General features: G+C 43.7%; 1 protein-coding gene across 1 annotated transcript in view; it reads left to right on the top strand.

The window, feature by feature from the left end:
- LOC126416061 (serine/threonine-protein kinase S6KL) overlaps window positions 1–18,226 on the top strand; it is a 221,394-nt gene that overhangs the window by 13,191 nt on the left and 189,977 nt on the right. Inside the window, exons 2-3 of the mRNA XM_050083577.1 lie at window positions 15,270–15,382; window positions 15,470–15,596. Of these exons, the coding sequence (XP_049939534.1) occupies window positions 15,270–15,382; window positions 15,470–15,596 (240 nt within the window). The remainder of the gene's footprint in view (window positions 1–15,269; window positions 15,383–15,469; window positions 15,597–18,226) is intronic.

The raw sequence follows: 18,226 nt of genomic DNA, 5'->3' as shown, positions 1-18,226 counted from the left end.
CGGAAGAAAGGCTACACTGCCTCCGTGTGTTGGTCACCAACGGTTGCTCAGGATATGAGCATGGACGTAAACTGTGTGACTCTAATGCTTGCGACTTCCCCCAAATTGTTTGTTGAGTTAAGTGTTTTTCGCCAAGTGACCCAGCTACGGGTCAACAAAGGTGCTGCAGTGACGTTACGGATTTCTCAAACCCACATGAGTTTATGGTCACCACTGATGACACCAGTGACACAGAAGCTGGTCAGCTATAACACGCAGAGCATTGCACTATTGGGACAATTTACGGCATTCTGTTACATTTTTGGTGGTTGCTCATGCCAGTATTGAGAACTTGTTCAAGATGGAGGCATTTCAGGCATTTGGATTTTCTGTCAATGACACAATTCACCTTGTGTCTGATCAGGTACTGTATTCCCAATTGGAAACACTGTGTGAGGAGTTTTTGGAAGACACAGGGTGTGCTATGAATTTTTCTGCTCATATTTCTTTGAAATTCATGGCTTGGCCTTGTTTTTGTTGTGCCCGTCCTATTCCTGTCAACCTGAAAGATCAAGTGAAAGCAGAACTGGACAGACTTCAACCTCTAGTGATGATGCAACCTGTTATGGGTAGTGAATGGTTGTCTCTGCTGGCTGTAGGTTGGAAACCATTGGGAAACGTTTTCTCTATGGTGACATCAATACTACTGTCAACATGCAGGCAATCGTGGACACGTATCCTCTCCAATGCCAGGAGGAACTGTTGGCAAAATCATCGGGTTGCCAGCACTTTTGTAAAATTGGTTTGTCTGAAGCATATCTGCAGGTTTCTGTGGACTAAGTGCATCAGCGAGCTCTGGTTTTCAATACTCCTTTGGGTCTCTATGGATATTTGCACCTTCCTTTTGGTGTAGCTAACATCCCTGCTATTTTCCAACCATTTTTAGAGCAATTGACTGTGCTTGTCCCAGAATGCATTAATTTTCTGGACAATATTGTTGTGATGCGCTCTTCCACAGTTGATCATTTGGAAAATTTGTACACTTTGTTCTCTTTCTTGCAATGTAATCTCAGATTTTTCAACCTTCTATTGTTTATTTGGTGTTCGAGGTCTCGTAGGATGGGGCTCTCCCTCTGCTGGACCACATCTCCGCTGTTATGTCTGTGCCTTGCCCCTTGTTCATGAAGGAATTTCAGGCCTTCCTAGGGAAGATAGGGTACTACCATAATAAATTCCTGTTGGGGGCAGCCACATTGGCCCACCCGTCACATGCATTGTTATGCAAGGATGTACCTTTCCGCTGGAGCCCAGATTGCAAGTGTGCTTTTCAAATGTTGAAATCCAACTACTCTTGACCCCTTGTTTAGTTACGTTCTCTCCAGACCACCACGTAGTTTTGGTGACTGATGCCTCACAGTATGGCGTCAGCATGGTCCTTGCGCACCAGTATACTGATAGCTCTGAACGACCTGTTACATTTGCCTGTAAATCTCTGACACTGGCCTGGTGTTACTCTCAGGTGGAAAAAAAGGCTCTTGGCATTGCCCATACTTTCAAGAAATTTCTTGTTGTTTAGTATGGCTCCAAGTTTCACCTTAATACTGACCATAAACCCTTGTTTCCTCGTTTAACTCTCACACTTCCTTGCCTGACAGGGTAGCACATTGCCTACATTGCTAGTGCTGTTCTTTTCTTGCTACAATTATGAAATCTATTTTTGACCTATGTCTAAACATGCTTATGCAGACATCAAGCCCCACCTTCCTGTGGGTCTGATCCTAACTTTGATCGTGAAGAATTGCTTTGCTTCCACTGAAATGCACACAGCAATCGATGTTTCCCAGTTATGGGCTCGCACATAGCAGCTGCTGTTGCTGCCAACTTTGTTCTCTGCCAGGTGGTTTGGTTTGTGCAACAGGGCTGGCCAGATAAATAGCTGGGTTGGGCTTTGGACCCTTTGTGCAACTAATTTTCTGTGTGGTATTGCCTGTCTGTTTTGATGGTGTTTTGCTGTTGTCCATGGAAGACCTATCTCCCAGAGCAGTTATTCCTGCTGCATTATGGCACGATGTTCTATCTCTTCCACATCTGGGACATTGGGGAATTTTGCACACTAAACTATAGCTAGAAGACATGGTTTTTGGCCAGAGATTGACGGCAAAATTGTCCATTTTATCACAGTGTGCCTGACAACAAGTAGCTCTCTGAGTGTCTCTGTCCCCCCGGCCTGCTTCATGCCAGCCATGGGAATGCATTGGTGTAGACTTTGTGAGTCCCTTCTTGAATTCCTATTGGCTCTTGGTTGTGGATGCGTTTTCCCAGTTTCTTTATATTCTCTGGTGTTTGTCGACATTGGCTGATGTCACAATTTGTATTATGTTGAGAGTTTTTTTCTATTGAGGGGTTGCCTTATGCCTTACTTTCTGATAGTGGGCCCCAGTTTATTTCTCATACGTTTCAGTTGGTTTGTTCCCATCTCAGCATTCATATGTTTTGGCTCCAGCATTCCACCAACAATGAAATGGCAAGGCAGAATGACTAGTGTGTACATTCATGTCCCAAATTAAAAACTTTGTTGTGGATTCTTCACCAGATGACACACTTTTCCATTTTCTGAGTATCTATTGCTTCATGCCTATGGGGGAGCAGAGCCTGCCAGAGTTGCTTCACAGCTGGCTGCCGTGCATGCTCCTCTACCTTCTGTGGCTTGTGCCACACCTTCCATTGTCGGGTTCATCTGGTCTCTTCACACCAGGATTGTTGGCATGGACACAGGTTTGGTTCTTCAGCCCAAGAGGATATTACCTACTGTTGTCCACTGCCGGGTATGCCATCTGTGTGCTGTCCATACAGCCAACAGGCTGGTGCCATGCACTTTCATCAGTTGCTCTCTCACTCACCACTGTAGACTGCCGTTTTGTAGGTGCAGCCCTTGTCTCTGCCCCACTGCCCTCCACCTCGAGCCCATCCTCACCTGCTGTGGAGGTGATCTCCCATTCCATTGGGTGCCTCCTCCATGTGTGGCACCCAGGAATTCCAACCTCTCACAAGTGCTGGTTCATCTCTGACCTTGGGTCCATTGCTGCAACCTACTGCTCCAGTCAGGCCACTGCCACAGGACCTATCTCCATCATCACTACAGCCATTGATGCCAGTGGGTCAGCCCTGCCATCCCCGTAATGACACCTTCTGCTGATAATGACTTCGAATGGCAATGGACCCTTCTTTTCAGTGCTGTTGTTAGCCGCTGCATGGGTGAGCCTGAAAACTCGTGTTTTTCAGCCCTAAGCTCTGCTGCCTACCCAGTACATTGTCCAGCCTCTCTGTCAGCACCATCTGCCACTGCTTCAGATGATGTGTTTCTCATCAGGCTGCTGGCATCTCCTCCATTGCTTGGGCATCCAATTTGCATGAGGGAGAGGTGTGTGATATCCTATGACTAATGCATGTGCACAAGGAAAGAGTCGCGATGTGTGTGTGTGTGTGTGTGTGTGTGTGTGTGTGTTTGAATCAGCTGCCAGATGAGGTCTCCATAGCACCATCTACCAGTTACTCATGCATATATATATATGCTCGGAGCAGCACTAACTGGCTCTCTTTTGTGTCTTCCCAGTGTGCTTATCACATTCGTGTACTATGTCTTGTTACTTGGGAATCCACGGGAGTCTGTTTCCTGTTGTAGTTTAGTGCTTTATGAATAAAGCCTTATTTGGGTTACTTTGGTCTGGTATTGTGTACTATGTAGCAACTACACATATTTAACATATTTTTTATTTCAATTTGTCGTATACAATTTAAAGCAACTGCACCACAGATGAAAGTGCTGTCAATATGCAAAGCCAAGTTTGTTGTGAGCAGGGTGCAGGAAGAATGCCAATAATGATATCCACAAAATCCAAGTCCACAGTAGCAACTAGATATGAAAAGTGTTTACTTATGCATCATACTATACTAAACTGAGCTGTGGCAGCTGGCTTAGCCTGAGGCTGTCAGTGGCGCAGCCTGTATGACCCACATGCTGCACCCCTGGCAGTGTTTCGCACTCATGAGCTGCAACAGCTCTGATCTGCTGTTGATGCCCTCCACTGGCAGGGATAATAAATTCGGCATGTAGGTCCAAACATGTACTCATCAGTGAGAATGTCAGTGTTCAAGAATGGGAGGGATGTCAGAACTCTCTGCTGTCAGACCCAGTATCATTGATTCAAGATTTACACCACCAGGAGCACCAGTTGAAGATGGCGGGGGTGGCAGAGGTTTCAGCAAGCTCGTGGAAGCAGATTGCCTTAGTACCATCGGGGTGAGGGACAGATGGGCCTGAGGGAGTGATTCCATCTTCATAGACTCCAAAACCATGACTGCCTTGCGTACCTGCCAGTGAAATGTGGCATGGGTTAGGAGGTCGTACTGAGGTGCAGGAGACAGTGAGAGGGAGCAAGAGGGCCCGGCTGGTTGTGACCCTGGTGTCTGGTGCAGAGGTCAGAGGTAGAGGAAAGAGCAGGGGTACTGATTGCGACTGTGGTCGTGGCCATGGCTGATTGCAATGGTGGGTCAGATGACATGCCCGGCCATGATGTCATACAGCTGACAGCCTCTGTTGTCTATGGCGACCCCTTCAGACCATCGTGGATGCCAGCTGAATGGGCGTGCTGACACAGCTGCCCTAAAAAGTAGGTGAGGTTGTATGGGAGATGGAAACACTGCTTGGGATGCAGGAAGTCTAACAGGGTGTGATGATGGTTCTTATGCAGTATCTTGACAGGGGTGGACCTATACATCATCAGGAAATCATGCAAAACCTCTTTGCTCAATGATGTCTGTAAGGCCTTCCCCATCTGGATCTTGAACGTGAGAATCATCCACTTACCCTTTGCATTGGAGCTGAGGTGAAAAATGGAAATGGTCACATGTTTGATATTATTACGATGACAGAAGGCCTGAAAATGAGTCACCATAAATTGGGGCCTGTTTTCTAACATCAGGGTGCAAGGTTCCCCCTCAGTGATGATAGTCCCCTCGAGGACACAGGTGGTAGCAGGGTGGTTTGCCACCAATCATGTAGTCCCTTGAAACGGACTGGTGAACTCAACATAGACCCTCTCCCAGGGGTGGTCGGTATGGAGCCATGGTGAAAATCATTTTGCTGGGGACACTTGACTGAGGGAGTAGCCATAGTAGGAGCACATGCAAGTGTGTGCAATATTGGCATGTGTGCAATATTGACATCAGTGCGTGGTGAATAAACATGCTGCCTCACCAATGCCTCTGTGTGTGTCATCCCCCAATGTTACACGTGAAAGAACTGGAGGATGTGGGGCTAGAGTTGGGGTGGTTTGGGGAACGAGCAATCAGAGACCTCTGTGGTAGTGTGGTGCAAAATAATTTCAAAAAGCCTTTTGGGAAACTTGCTCCAGGCACATTTGCTGGACTGTTGCAAAATCTTCCTCGGGACAGGATGCAGAGCCTTGCTGAGGCTACCATATGCACTGTCAATTGGGATTTGTCCAGGACAGGGCATCTGTGATGGCATGTTGGGCAGAGGGGTGCTTGTGTGTGTGTGGGGGGGGGGGGGGGGGGGGGGGAAGAGGAGTGGCAAAAAAGGGGATTTTGTAGTGGTATCCACTCAAGAATAACACCCAGTGCTGCCGATGCTGTACTATCTTCTCCGGGGGCTTAGAACGATGCCGGAATAAGGAAATTAACAGTTTGTGGTTGGTCAGCAGTTGGAATTTGCTGCCATACAAATACTCTTGAAATTTCTTGAACCCATAAATGATCACTAAAGGCCCTTTCTCAACTTGGGAATATTTGAGCTGTGCAGTGTTTAATGTTTTGGAGCCAAAAGAAATTGGCCACTCAGAACCACCTGACAGCGTATGGGAATTGTTCTAAACACTTCTGGAAAATGGTGAGTGCACTTGCAACCCACACTTGCACCCCTATACGGTAAGCGACTGTACATAAGTAAGCTGAACAGCTCATTTAAGACTGGCAACTTATGTGAAGCATCATGTGGCATTTGGAGATATGCATTCTTTAAATCTGTCTCTGAATAATAGTGGCTCCCAGTCAGTTTAGCCAACAACTCCTTTGGGGGAAGCAGTAGATATAGATCAGTATTAGGATTGGGAATTAATAGTTGACTTAAAGTCACCACCAATACATAAAAAACTGTTTGGTTTTCAATGACAACCATAGGCACTGCCCATTGAATGGTGGAAAATGAGGAATTAATGCCTTGGTTCTAAAGCTGTGTGAGTTCTACCCAAACAACCTTATGGACTGCATACAGAAATAGGTGAGCTAGGCAAAATTTAGGCACCACAGAGGGCCTCAGAGAAATGTGAACCGTTACAGGGACACGTGAGTGTTGGTTCAAAAATCCCCATACATGAAGTACACAGAGCATCAAGATGGGGAAAAAAAACCACTGTGTCTGGCACAAGATCAACTTGGTTCTCCACTTTGACCTCAAAACCTAAAATGTTAGTAGCAGTAGGGGAGCACACACAACTAAGAGCTTCAGTTTCTGTACTTAGTCATTAGTGACACTGCCCCGAGGAGAGGCATGGTGCTGCAGCAGTAAGACAGAACCTGGCACTGGGTCTGACACAATGGAAGCAAATTGAGCCAGCTATATGTGTCCTCTTGATTAAAGATATGGCAGCATTGGTGTCCAGCTGGAATTCTTCTGACTGGCCAAACGGCATCAAGTCCAAAGTGGTCTTTCACAGTGGCACAGGCATCTACTGCACTGCAGCTGTGTCAGTGTGGATTGCCATATTGTCCCCTTGCCACAACTGAGCACGCGGGAGGTGGGCCACTTGTTGGCACACAACTGCCAGGTAACTGCACTTGCTGCAGGCCCAACAGGTTGCCACACAGCTGGGGCTATAGCTTCTGTCATTTCCACTGCCGCACTCAGGACAGGATTGGAATTTCACTGACGTATGTGACAAATGATGTGATGCTGAGGGAAGAGCATTTATGACATGTCCTGTTAACAGTACAAAAAAGTGCACTCCATGCTGAGAGGGGAGCTGATTGATAGATGTACTTAAGTATCTCATGAAAAGCCAGTGATCCAGATGTCTTAAATTCGGGTGAAACTTGGAGGCACGATTAGAGTATGATGAGTCAAAATCATCAGTTGACTGCTGCCTGTGATGGTAACAAACAACTTGGGGAAACCTCAAAAGATTTAGCAAGTTTAAGCACTTCACCAAGACTAGGATCAGACTTAGCCAAAGCTCCCTCCCTCCTTCCATGCCAGGGCCAAAGCATACAATCACATCTTGAATCAATGGTTCTCCATACAAAACATTACAATTCTGACATATGAAGTTGCACTTGCATGCAAGATCCTGCAAATTGGCTGCCCCAATGGAGTAAGACTGTCCATGTTGTTTATGACATTGATTAAACTTTAAGCTTACCTCAGCAATTTATGAGGTGCAACAATAAAGTAATGAGACTGATGTGGAAAAAAATGTTGCTTACCGTTTTAGTCAAGTTTAGTGTTGTCTCCTTCAAAGTAGTTCCCTTCTGATTGCACACACTTTTTTCAGCACTTCTGCCATTGATGGTAACATTTCTGGAACTCATCTTCTGTAATATCCTCCAAGACCATCGTCACAGATTTTTGGACGTCTTGTGTTGTTTGAAAATGGTGACCCTTGACTGCCATTTTGATTCTTGGAAATAGAAAATAGCCCCAGGGAGCAATATCTGGTGAATAAGGTGGCTGCAGTGTACCGAAATTTGTTTTGAGGTCAAAAATTGCTGTACTGACAGAGCTGTATGGGATGGCGCATTATCGTGATGCAGAATCCAATTATCAGCAATGTTGGCATGGACACGAAGAACTCTTTTACGAAGTCTTTCTAAAATTTCTTTGTAGTAATATTGGTTAACTGTTTGTCCAGGAGGCACCCACTCTTTATGAACAATTCCCTTGGAATCAAAGACGCACACAAGCATGCATTTCACTTTTGACTTTGACATGCGAGCTTTTTTTGGTCTGGGTGGTCCCTTTGAGGACCATTGCGAACTTTGGGGTTTTGTCTCTGGATCATGCTGTAAAAAACCAACTTTCATCACCAGTGATAACATGGCTCAACAATTCTGGATTGATTTCCGTTTGCTCTAACAGATCAGCTGCCACATTTTTCCGTGTTTCTCACTGTTGTGGTGTGAGATTTTTGGGGACCATTTTTGCACAAATCTTTCTCATACCAAGATCTTCAGTTATTATAAGATGAACCATTTCTCGATTGATGTTCAGTTGTTCTGCAATCATTTTCATGGGTAATCTTCGATCAGATCATAGGAGTTCACGCACCCTGGCCAAGTTGACATCCGTCTGTGAGGTTGATGGTCGTCCAGTGCGGGCTTCATCTTCAACATTCGTTCTGCCTTCGCTAAACATTTTATGGAAATGAAAAACTTGAGCTCTTAACATAACCTCCTCTCCAAAAGCCTTCTGAAGCTTACCGTAAGTTGTCATCACGTTTTCACCCAATTTAACGCAAAAATAAATGGCATACCATTGTGCAATATTATGCGATTCCATTTCCGTGATGAGAGACACAAACATGTGTTAACTTATTACAGCACAACTCACGACTGAGCAGTTGCATTGATGTGAGACTTGGACTAGAAGCAGCTTATAGGCCAAGGTCAAAAATATTGTGCCTACACAAGTCTGCAGGGTTGTCACATCTTGCAAAGAAAATCAGTCTCATTACTTTATTGTCGCACCTTGTATATCTGCTGATTGTAGTATTTTTTAACAGAGCATAGGAATAATTGAAAGACAATTCACTGTCATCCAAGAGTGCTTGCAGTTTCCACAGCACTTAGTATAAATGACTACTAGGTGACAAGAATACATCACATTGTCGCTCATTGGAATGTCATAAGCATGACAATGCAGTTCAAGATGTTGGAGATACATGTCTCAACTCTCTGACAACTCATCAAATGCAGAAAAGGGGGGGGGGGCACAGTTGTGACAACCAGCTGACATAGTTGTTGGTGCTTAACCACAAGCTGCAGGAGAGCAGTGTGCTGTTCCTGCTGGGTGCAGACTAGGGGTCCATAACAATTGGAATGCCTCTGATCTGCTATTAATATCCTCTGCTAGCAGGAATATTAAACAATTATCATCTGGGGTAGTCCATGTATAGTAAATAAAGTGGACATTCTGTAAGAAGGAGATGTGAGACTGAATAAAGAAGATGACCACACGTCTTGCAGAAGGTTTTTTAAGGATCTTGTGATACTTACACACATTTCGCAAGACATTTGTTCCTTAAGGGTTTTTGTTGCCAACAATAAAAACTGGTTTCAGCTGAACTGTGATTTACAAAACCACACTATAAGACCCAAAAATAATGTTAATGCATACTTTGTCCCCGTATTTTAGTTTCAGAATGGAGTATGCACTCAGTTGTGAAAGTATTCAACAAGTTTCCATCTAACGGAAAGTTAGAAATTGTGGATCTTATCAGGTCAAAAGAAAATTTTAAACATACCCCACCAGCCACTCTTTTTACAAATTGTCTGAATATTCACATTCAAGGATTGAAAAATTCCATTAGCTACTTGACACATGTTTATTTTAAGCTGCATGACAAGTGATAATTTTACTGTAATAGGCAACTTGTTTTGTCAAAAAATACAAATGTAATCAAATAAATATTAAACTGCCACAAAAGATAAATAATAACTATTTATTGTAACTGCATAGGAAGGTCCACAACCCCCCTCCCTCCCAACCCCAAAAAAGTGCTGTCTTCCTTTCTAATGAATAGTCAACCCTCACAATACTTTCTTGTTTCCTGTAAACCAAACAGAACATGTTTAATTTGTAGTAGAGATTGTAGTATCTTTTTTGTGGTGTAACATCTAACCAAAAACTAATCAGCTGCAAGTAACCTGATTAAGGCTTTTCATTTTGTGAATGTTTGAATATATCACAGCTATAAATGTATTTATATGCCTGTCCAATGAAAACATGTCAGATATGAATGTAAATGGCGTAAACTTTAAAAACAAACTTTCCTCTGTCATAAAATGAAGTCACTTGGGACTTGGTGACCTTGTTACTTTGGGTTTTTTATTTTTTTATTTTACCTTTTTTTTATTTTTGAAGTATTCCTAACACTCTCAGTGCATACCAAAAGCTCAGCAGTCAAAGATTTAACAGTGTGTGGTATCTTCCGTTGGGTCATGATATATTTGTTTTGCTGTTTTTGTACCTGTGGTCTAGTACTTAGTCTCTGATGACTCTCACACTGTTAGATAGTCTCATCTTAGTGTCACTCTATGTTAACCCATCTTGAAGATTCCGTTTAGTGAACACAACCACCCCGTAGTATGATAATTTCCATTCATTACCTGCTTATTAATTTTCTACGTTTCTTTTTTTAAAAAAAAAACAAGAACAACAACTCCCATTGAAAGACACTCTGTTTCCCCCATTTGTATTTACCAAATTTTAGCAAATAAGGGGTGTATATAATTTCTGTGTGGACAGTTTACAGTTTGAGAGGCAAAGGTCCCGAGTTTGAGTCCCTGTTTGGCACACAATTTTAATCTACAAGGAAGTTTCATGTCAGCACACACTCTGCAGCAGAGTGAAAATTTCATTCTGGAGTTTACAATTTCTAGCTCCTACTAGATATTTTGTATAATGCTACATTAAAGAAAAGCCTATACTGCAATTATTTTTATGACTATCATGTCACATTTGCTTTGTATATTTTCACCTTTTTGTGTATATGAAATGTAAAGGGCTATTCAAAATGAAGGAACAGATTTCAAACAATAATTGCTTCCAAACTACAAAAGATAGAAACAAAATTCCAAAGTTCCTGGAAAGAGAAAAGTTCAAATTTTTATGCATTTAATGTGAGCAGTATGCATTACACAACAAATATCAAAATGCTGCCTCATTTCTTGCCACACACGAAGCAGCTGGTCTCTCATTATTGAATACACAGCTTCAACAATGCAGTGTTGCAGACTTTCAAGATTATCAGCATAGGGAAGACAAAAATACGGTCTTTTATGTAACCTCACAGATAAATGTCATAAGCTTTTGTATGTCCGTCCTTTTAGCAGGAGGTCTCTGGGATGACGGCTGTTTACTATTGTGACAAAAAATAAAAACACCTACAGCCATCCTTATGATTTTAATTTATTTTGTCTCTACCAGTTTCAATGCTTCATTGCATCATCTTCAGGCTGTCTTTGATGTGGTACAGGTTGATAGGATCCCCTTGCATAACCCATCAATTGCCAGCATTACTGGATACACAGAGAATGTGTCAGCAGTGACTTTTGTGACAAAAAATAAAAACACCTACAGCCGTCCTTATGGTTTTAATTTATTTTGTCGCTACCAGTTTCAACGCTTCATTGCGTCATCTTCAGGCCGTCTTTGATGCGGTACAGGTTGATAAGATCCCCATGCATAACCCATCAGTTGCCAGCATTACTGGATATGCAGAGAATGTGTCAGCACACCAACCATTGATGGTTGCAAAATTAAAACCATAAGGACGGCTGTAGGTGTTTTTATTTTTTGTCACAAAAGTCACAAAGTCTGGAGACCTAGGAGGCTGCTGGTGATGAAGTTCATCTTCTGCTCCTTCCTATCCAATCCAATGTCCTGGAATGGTACCATTCAGATAACGTTGCATGTGCTTAGAGAAATGAGGTGGGGCATCATCTTGCATGCCGCTATCGGGTGGAGAAATGTAGGGTCCCCCTGAATAGGTCAGGCGTGCACTACACGGCGGAAGCGGCTACAAGGGTAGCGGAGTACGTGTGGAGTGCACATGTGGGTTTTTTAGGTTAGAGAATTCCCTCCCTAGGCCCGACAAGACGCCTCCTGAGATGCGGCAAGGTAGGAGTAGGAAAAATGCAACAGGGAATAACAATATTAATTTGCTAATAGTAAACTGAAGAAGCGTCTATAGAAAGGTCCCAGAACTTCTCTCATTAATAAACGGTCACGACGCCCATTAGTACTAGGGACAGAAAGTTGTCTGAAGCCAGATGTAAACAGTAATGAAATCCTGAACTCAGATTGGAATGTATACCGCAGAGACAGGCTGGACAGTGAAGGGGAAGGCGTGTTTATAGCGATAAAAAGTGCAATAGTATCGAAGGAAATTGACGGAGATCCGAAATGTGAAATAATTTGGGTGAAGGTCATGGTTAAAGCAGGCTCAGACATGGTAATTGGATGTCTCTATAGGCCCCCTGGCTCAGCAGCTGTTGTGGCTGAGCACCTGAAGGATAATTTGGAAAATATTTCGAGTAGATTTCCCCACCATGTTATAGTTCTGGGTGGAGATTTTAATTTGCCAGATATAGACTGGGAGACTCGGACGTTCATAACGGGTGGCAGGGACAAAGGATCCAGTGAAATTTTTTTAAGTGCTTTATCTGAAAACTACCTTGAGTAGTTAAACAGAGAACCAACTCGTGGCGATAACATATTAGACCTTCTGGTGACAAACAGACCCGAACTATTTGAAACAGTTAATGCAGAACAGGGAATCAGCGATCATAAAGCAGTTACTGCATCGATGATTTCAGCCGTAAATAGAAATATTAAAAAAGGTAGGAAGATTTTTCTGTTTAGCAAAAGTGACAAAAAGCAGATTACAGAGTACCTGACGGCTCAACACAAAAGTTTTGTCTCAGGTACAGATAGTGTTGAGGATCAGTGGACAAAGTTCAAAACCATCGTACAATATGCGTTAGATGAGTATGTGCCAAGCAAGATCGTAAGAGATGGAAAAGAGCCACCGTGGTACAACAACCTAGTTAGGAAACTGCTGTGGAAGCAAAGGAAACTTCACAGCAAACATAAACATAGCCAAAGCATTGCTGACAAACAAAAATTACGTGAAGCGAAATTTAGTGTGAGGAGGTCTATGCGAGAGGCATTCAATGAATTCAAAAGTAAAGTTCTATGTACTGACTTGGCAGAAAATCATAAGAAATTTTGGTCTTATGTCAAAGCGGTAGGTGGATCGAAACAAAATGTGTAGACACACTGTGACCAAAATGGTACTGAAACAGAGGATGACAGACTAAAGGCCGAAATACTAAATGTCTTTTTCCAAAGCTGTTTCACAGAGGAAGACTGCACTGTAGTTCCTTCTCTAGATTGTCGCACAGATGACAAAATGGTAGATATCGAAATAGATGACAGAGGAATAGAGAAACAATTAAAATCATTCAAAAGAGGAAAGGCTGCTGGACCTGATGGGATACCAGTTCGATTTTACACAGAGTACGCGAAGGAACTTGCCCCCCTTCTTGCAGCGGTGTACCATAGGTCTCTAGAAGAGCGTAGCGTTCCAGAGGATTGGAAAAGGGCACAGGTCATCCCCGTTTTCAAGAAGGGACGTTGAACAGATGTGCAGAACTATAGACCTATATCTCTAATGTCAATCAGTTGCAGAATTTTGGACCACCTATTATGTTCGAGTATAATGACTTTTCTGGAAACTAGAAATCTACTCTGTAGGAATCAGCATGGGTTTTGAAAAAGACGGTCGTGTGAAACCCAGCTCGCGCTATTCGTCCACGAGACTCAGAGGGCCATAGACACGGATTCACACGTAGATGCCATGTTTCTTGACTTCCGCAAGGCGTTCGATACATTTCCCCATAGTCATTTAATGAACAAAGTAAGAGCATATGGACTATCAGACCAATTGTGTGATTGGATTGAAGAGTTCCTAGATAACAGAACGCAGCATGTCATTTTCAGTGGAGAGAAGTCTTCCGAAGTAAGAGTGATTTCAGGTGTGCCGCAGGGGAATGTCATAGGACCGTTGCTATTCACAATATACATAAATGACCTTGTGGATGACATCGGAAGTTCACTGAGGCTTTTTGCAGATGATGCTGTGGTGTATCGAGAGGTTGTAACTATAGAAAATTGTACTGAAATGCAGGAGGATCTGCAGCGAATTGACGCATGGTGCAGGGAATCGCAATTGAATCTCAATGTAGACAAGTGTAATGTGCTGCGAATATATAGAAAGATAGTTCCCTTATCATTTAGCTACAAAATAGCAGGTCAGCAACTGGAAGCAGTTAATTCCATAAATTATCTGGGAGTACGCATTAGGAGTGATTTAAAATGGAATGATCATATAAAGTTGATCGTCGGTAAAGCAGATGCCAGACTGAGATTCATTGGAAGAATCCTAAGGAAATGCAATCCGAAAACAAAGGAAGTAGGTTACAGTACACTTGTTCGCCCACTGCTTGAATACTGCTCAGCAGTGTGGGATCCGCACCAGATAGGGTTGATAGAAGAGATAGAGAAGATCCAACGGAGAGCAGCGCGCTTTGTTACAGGATCATTTAGTAATCGCGAAAGCATTACGGAGATGATAGATAAACTCCAGCGGAAGACTCTGCAGGAGAGACGCTCAGTAGCTTGGTACGGGCTTTTGTTAAAGTTTCAAGAACATACCTTCACCGAAGAGTCAAGCAGTATATTGCTCCCTCCTACGTATATCTCGCGAAGAGACCATGATAATAAAATCAGAGAGATTAGAGCCCACACAGAAGAATACCGACAATCCTTCTTTCCATGAACAATACGAGACTGGAATAGAAGGGAGAACCGATAGAGGTACTCAGGGTACCCTCTGCCTTACACCGTCAGGTGGCTTGCAGAGTATGGATGTAGATGTAGATGTAGATGTAGATGATGAAATCATTTGAATTATCTTGAAGTTGAGGAAATAACTAGTTTTGAAGCATAACCTGTCACAGTTTTCTTCCTGAAGAGGGAACTAACAGCACCAATGTGGCCACGACTGAAATGTGTACCCAGACTGTTCAAATTTTAAACTGTTGTCTGTTCAGATACGTTGGAATTATGGTGCTACCTTTTGTAATTTGGAAGCTGCAAATGTTTGAAATCTGTTGCTTCTTTCTGAATAGCCCTGTACTTGGAGATGGGAAATGGTAAACATGTATGGGTTTTATTTTGATGAATTTGGTGCAGCAATATGACTAAAAGCCAAATTAGATTTGTGAACATTGCGCATCACTGTTATGTTTCTAATATATGAACTTAAACTTGATCTCATCTTCTTGATCCATATTAAGTGCATTTCATCTCTTAGGAGGAGCAACACATTCCAAAATAACCACTTGCAAATTTATTAATTTATCAGTTAGTGTTTATGCAGAAATTCACACCAGAGCTTTATGTTTTACTATGTGTTTCTTCCTATTTACAGTTTAGCTTGTCATCTTTTGTGAAGGACCTAAGTGGTAGATCGTTTGTTAGTGCCACAAGCCAACAGTCTACATATAGTGTGTCAAGGCCTTGGTCAAGAGTATCACGGCGCAGGTTAGTGAGTGAAACTAACAAATAATTCTTTAGTTTAAGGACAAGTGCTTGAGCTTGATATATTTATCTATTGGTGGCCTTTTTCAGATGGAATAATTCAACACTCACAGATCCTCTTGAAGCTTCAAAGACTGCATGGCCTGTGCCATACATAGAAGCTGCATTTCTTCCAGAGTTTAAAATCAAGGGTGATGTTACTGAAAACAGCTTTGAGGTAATTAGTATAATGCTACAACTGTTTTTTTTAATGTTTTGTGTGTGTGTGGGGGGGGGGGGGGGGGGGCGTGTATGAGCATTATTTTCTTCATCTTGAACATGGGGTGCTGGTACCACGGCTGAAAAATACTGTAAATTCTTCATTTCCAACAGCTTTTTTATTTACTCCTTCTTACAGCGCAGCCTGTTTTACAAAATGTAATTTCATTTTAAAGCGCATCTGTCCTGCTTATCTCCTTCAGTTGTTGTTTCCTTTCCTCTCGGCTCAACTCAAAAGTCCATTAATACGTTCGAGTGACCCCTAAGTTGTTATTGCTATTTAACCAAGTATTTATTTACCATGAGAATTACAAAGCAAGTTTTAAGCTTTTATCATATGGACCATCTTCAGGTTAGTTCATTCATTCTACTGTAACCAAATTTAAGAACAATAGCAGTTCATGCATGTCAAGGCATCAACGGGAATTACATTGTTGCCCATTCCAGGTGACAGTTGCTGTAGATGTTTATGTGTGCTCGAAGAAAGCGTATGCCTGCAAATTACGTCTTTCACTTCTTCATGTAGATTGAGTCACTTGTCACCAGCCGGCCGCGGTGGTCTAGCGGTTCTAGGCACCCAGTCCGGAACCGCACGACTGCTACAGTCGCAGGTTCGAATCCTGCCTCGGGCATGGATGTGTGTGATGTCCTTAGGTTAGTTAGGTTTAAGTAGTTCTAAGTTCTAGGGGACTGATGACCACAGTAGTTAAGTCCCATAGTGCTCAGAGCCATTTGAACTTGTCATCACCATCAGCAATGACAACTTGCAACAAATAGAATAATAATTCACTGAAAAACTTGCTGCAATCGTGTTTAATGCTTGCATTTGCTATGACATTCACAACAGAGTGCTCATTGGTTGTTGGAGAATGAGTGACTTAGAGGTGCAAAATAAGCTTAAACTCTACTGCATCATTCATGTCTCCAACTATAGTAGTGCATCTATGCATTGAGCACACAATATGGCATTTTATGTATAAGTAATGAGTAGAAGAAGTGATGTGATCCAAAGTTGGTCAGTGTAAAAACATGACATTGGCAACCACCAAAGCCTTCTACACTCCTGGAAATGGAAAAAAGAACACATTGACACTGGTGTGTCAGACCCACCATACTTGCTCCGGACACTGCGAGAGGGCTGTACAAGCAATGATCACACGCATGGCACAGCGGACACACCAGGAACCGCGCTGTTGGCCGTCGAATGGCGCTAGCTGCGCAGCATTTGTGCACCGCCGCCGTCAGTGTCAGCCAGTTTGCCGTGGCATACGGAGCTCCATTGCAGTCTTTAACACTGGTAGCATGCCACGACAGCGTGGACGTGAACCGTATGTGCAGTTGACGGACTTTGAGCGAGGGCGTATAGTGGGCATGCGGGAGGTCGGGTGGACGTACCGCCGAATTGCTCAACACGTGGGGCGTGATGTCTCCACAGTACATCGATGTTGTCGCCAGTGGTTGGCGGAAGGTGCACGTGCCCGTCGACCTGGGACCGGACCGCAGCGACGCACGGATGCACGCCAAGACCGTAGGATCCTACGCAGTGCCGTAGGGGACCGCACCGCCACTTCCCAGCAAAATAGGGACACTGTTGCTCCTGGGGTATCGGCGAGGACCATTCGCAACCATCTCCATGAAGCTGGGCTACGGTCCCGCACACCGTTAGGCCGTCTTCCGCTCACGCCCCAACATCGTGCAGCCCGCCTCCAGTGGTGTCGCGACAGGCGTGAATGGAGGGACGAATGGAGACGTGTCGTCTTCAGCGATGAGAGTCGCTTCTGCCTTGGTGCCAATGATGGTCGTATGCGTGTTTGGCGCCATGCAGGTGAGCGCCACAATCAGGACTGCATACGACCGAGGCACACAGGGCCAACACCCGGCATCATGGTGTGGGGAGCGATCTCCTACACTGGCCGTACACCACTGGTGATCGTCGAGGGGACACTGAATAGTGCATGGTACATCCAAACCGTCATCGAACCCATCGTTCTACCATTCCTAGACCGGCAAGGGAACTTGCTGTTCCAACAGGACAATGCACGTCCGCATGTATCCCGTGCCACCCAACGTGCTCTAGAAGGTGTAAGTCAACTACCCTGGCCAGCAAGATCTCCAGATCTGTCCCCCATTGAGCATGTTTGGGACTGGATGAAGCGTCGTCTCACGCGGTCTGCACGTCCAGCACGAACGCTGGTCCAACTGAGGCGCCAGGTGGAAATGGCATGGCAAGCCATTCCACAGGACTACATCCAGCATCTCTACGATCGTCTCCATGGGAGAATAGCAGCCTGCATTGCTGCGAAAGGTGGATATACACTGTACTAGTGCCGACATTGTGCATGCTCTGTTGCCTGTGTCTATGTGCCTGTGGTTCTGTCAGTGTGATCATGTGATGTATCTGACCCCAGGAATGTGTCAATAAAGTTTCCCCTTCCTGGGACAATGAATTCACGGTGTTCTTATTTCAATTTCCAGGAGTGTATTTTGATCCTGACATTAAGTAAATAATCTTTTAAGATTCGAGAGTGATCATGGTTTCTCCAAGGCACAATGTCGTTTTCTATTGTTATTTTTGGTTTATGCATGAAT

This window comes from Schistocerca serialis, chromosome 1, assembly GCF_023864345.2.
Source record: "Schistocerca serialis cubense isolate TAMUIC-IGC-003099 chromosome 1, iqSchSeri2.2, whole genome shotgun sequence".
Lineage (NCBI taxonomy): Eukaryota > Metazoa > Arthropoda > Insecta > Orthoptera > Acrididae > Schistocerca > Schistocerca serialis.
Note: the sequence above shows the minus strand (reverse complement) of the source record. Positions and strands in the feature narration are given on the sequence as shown.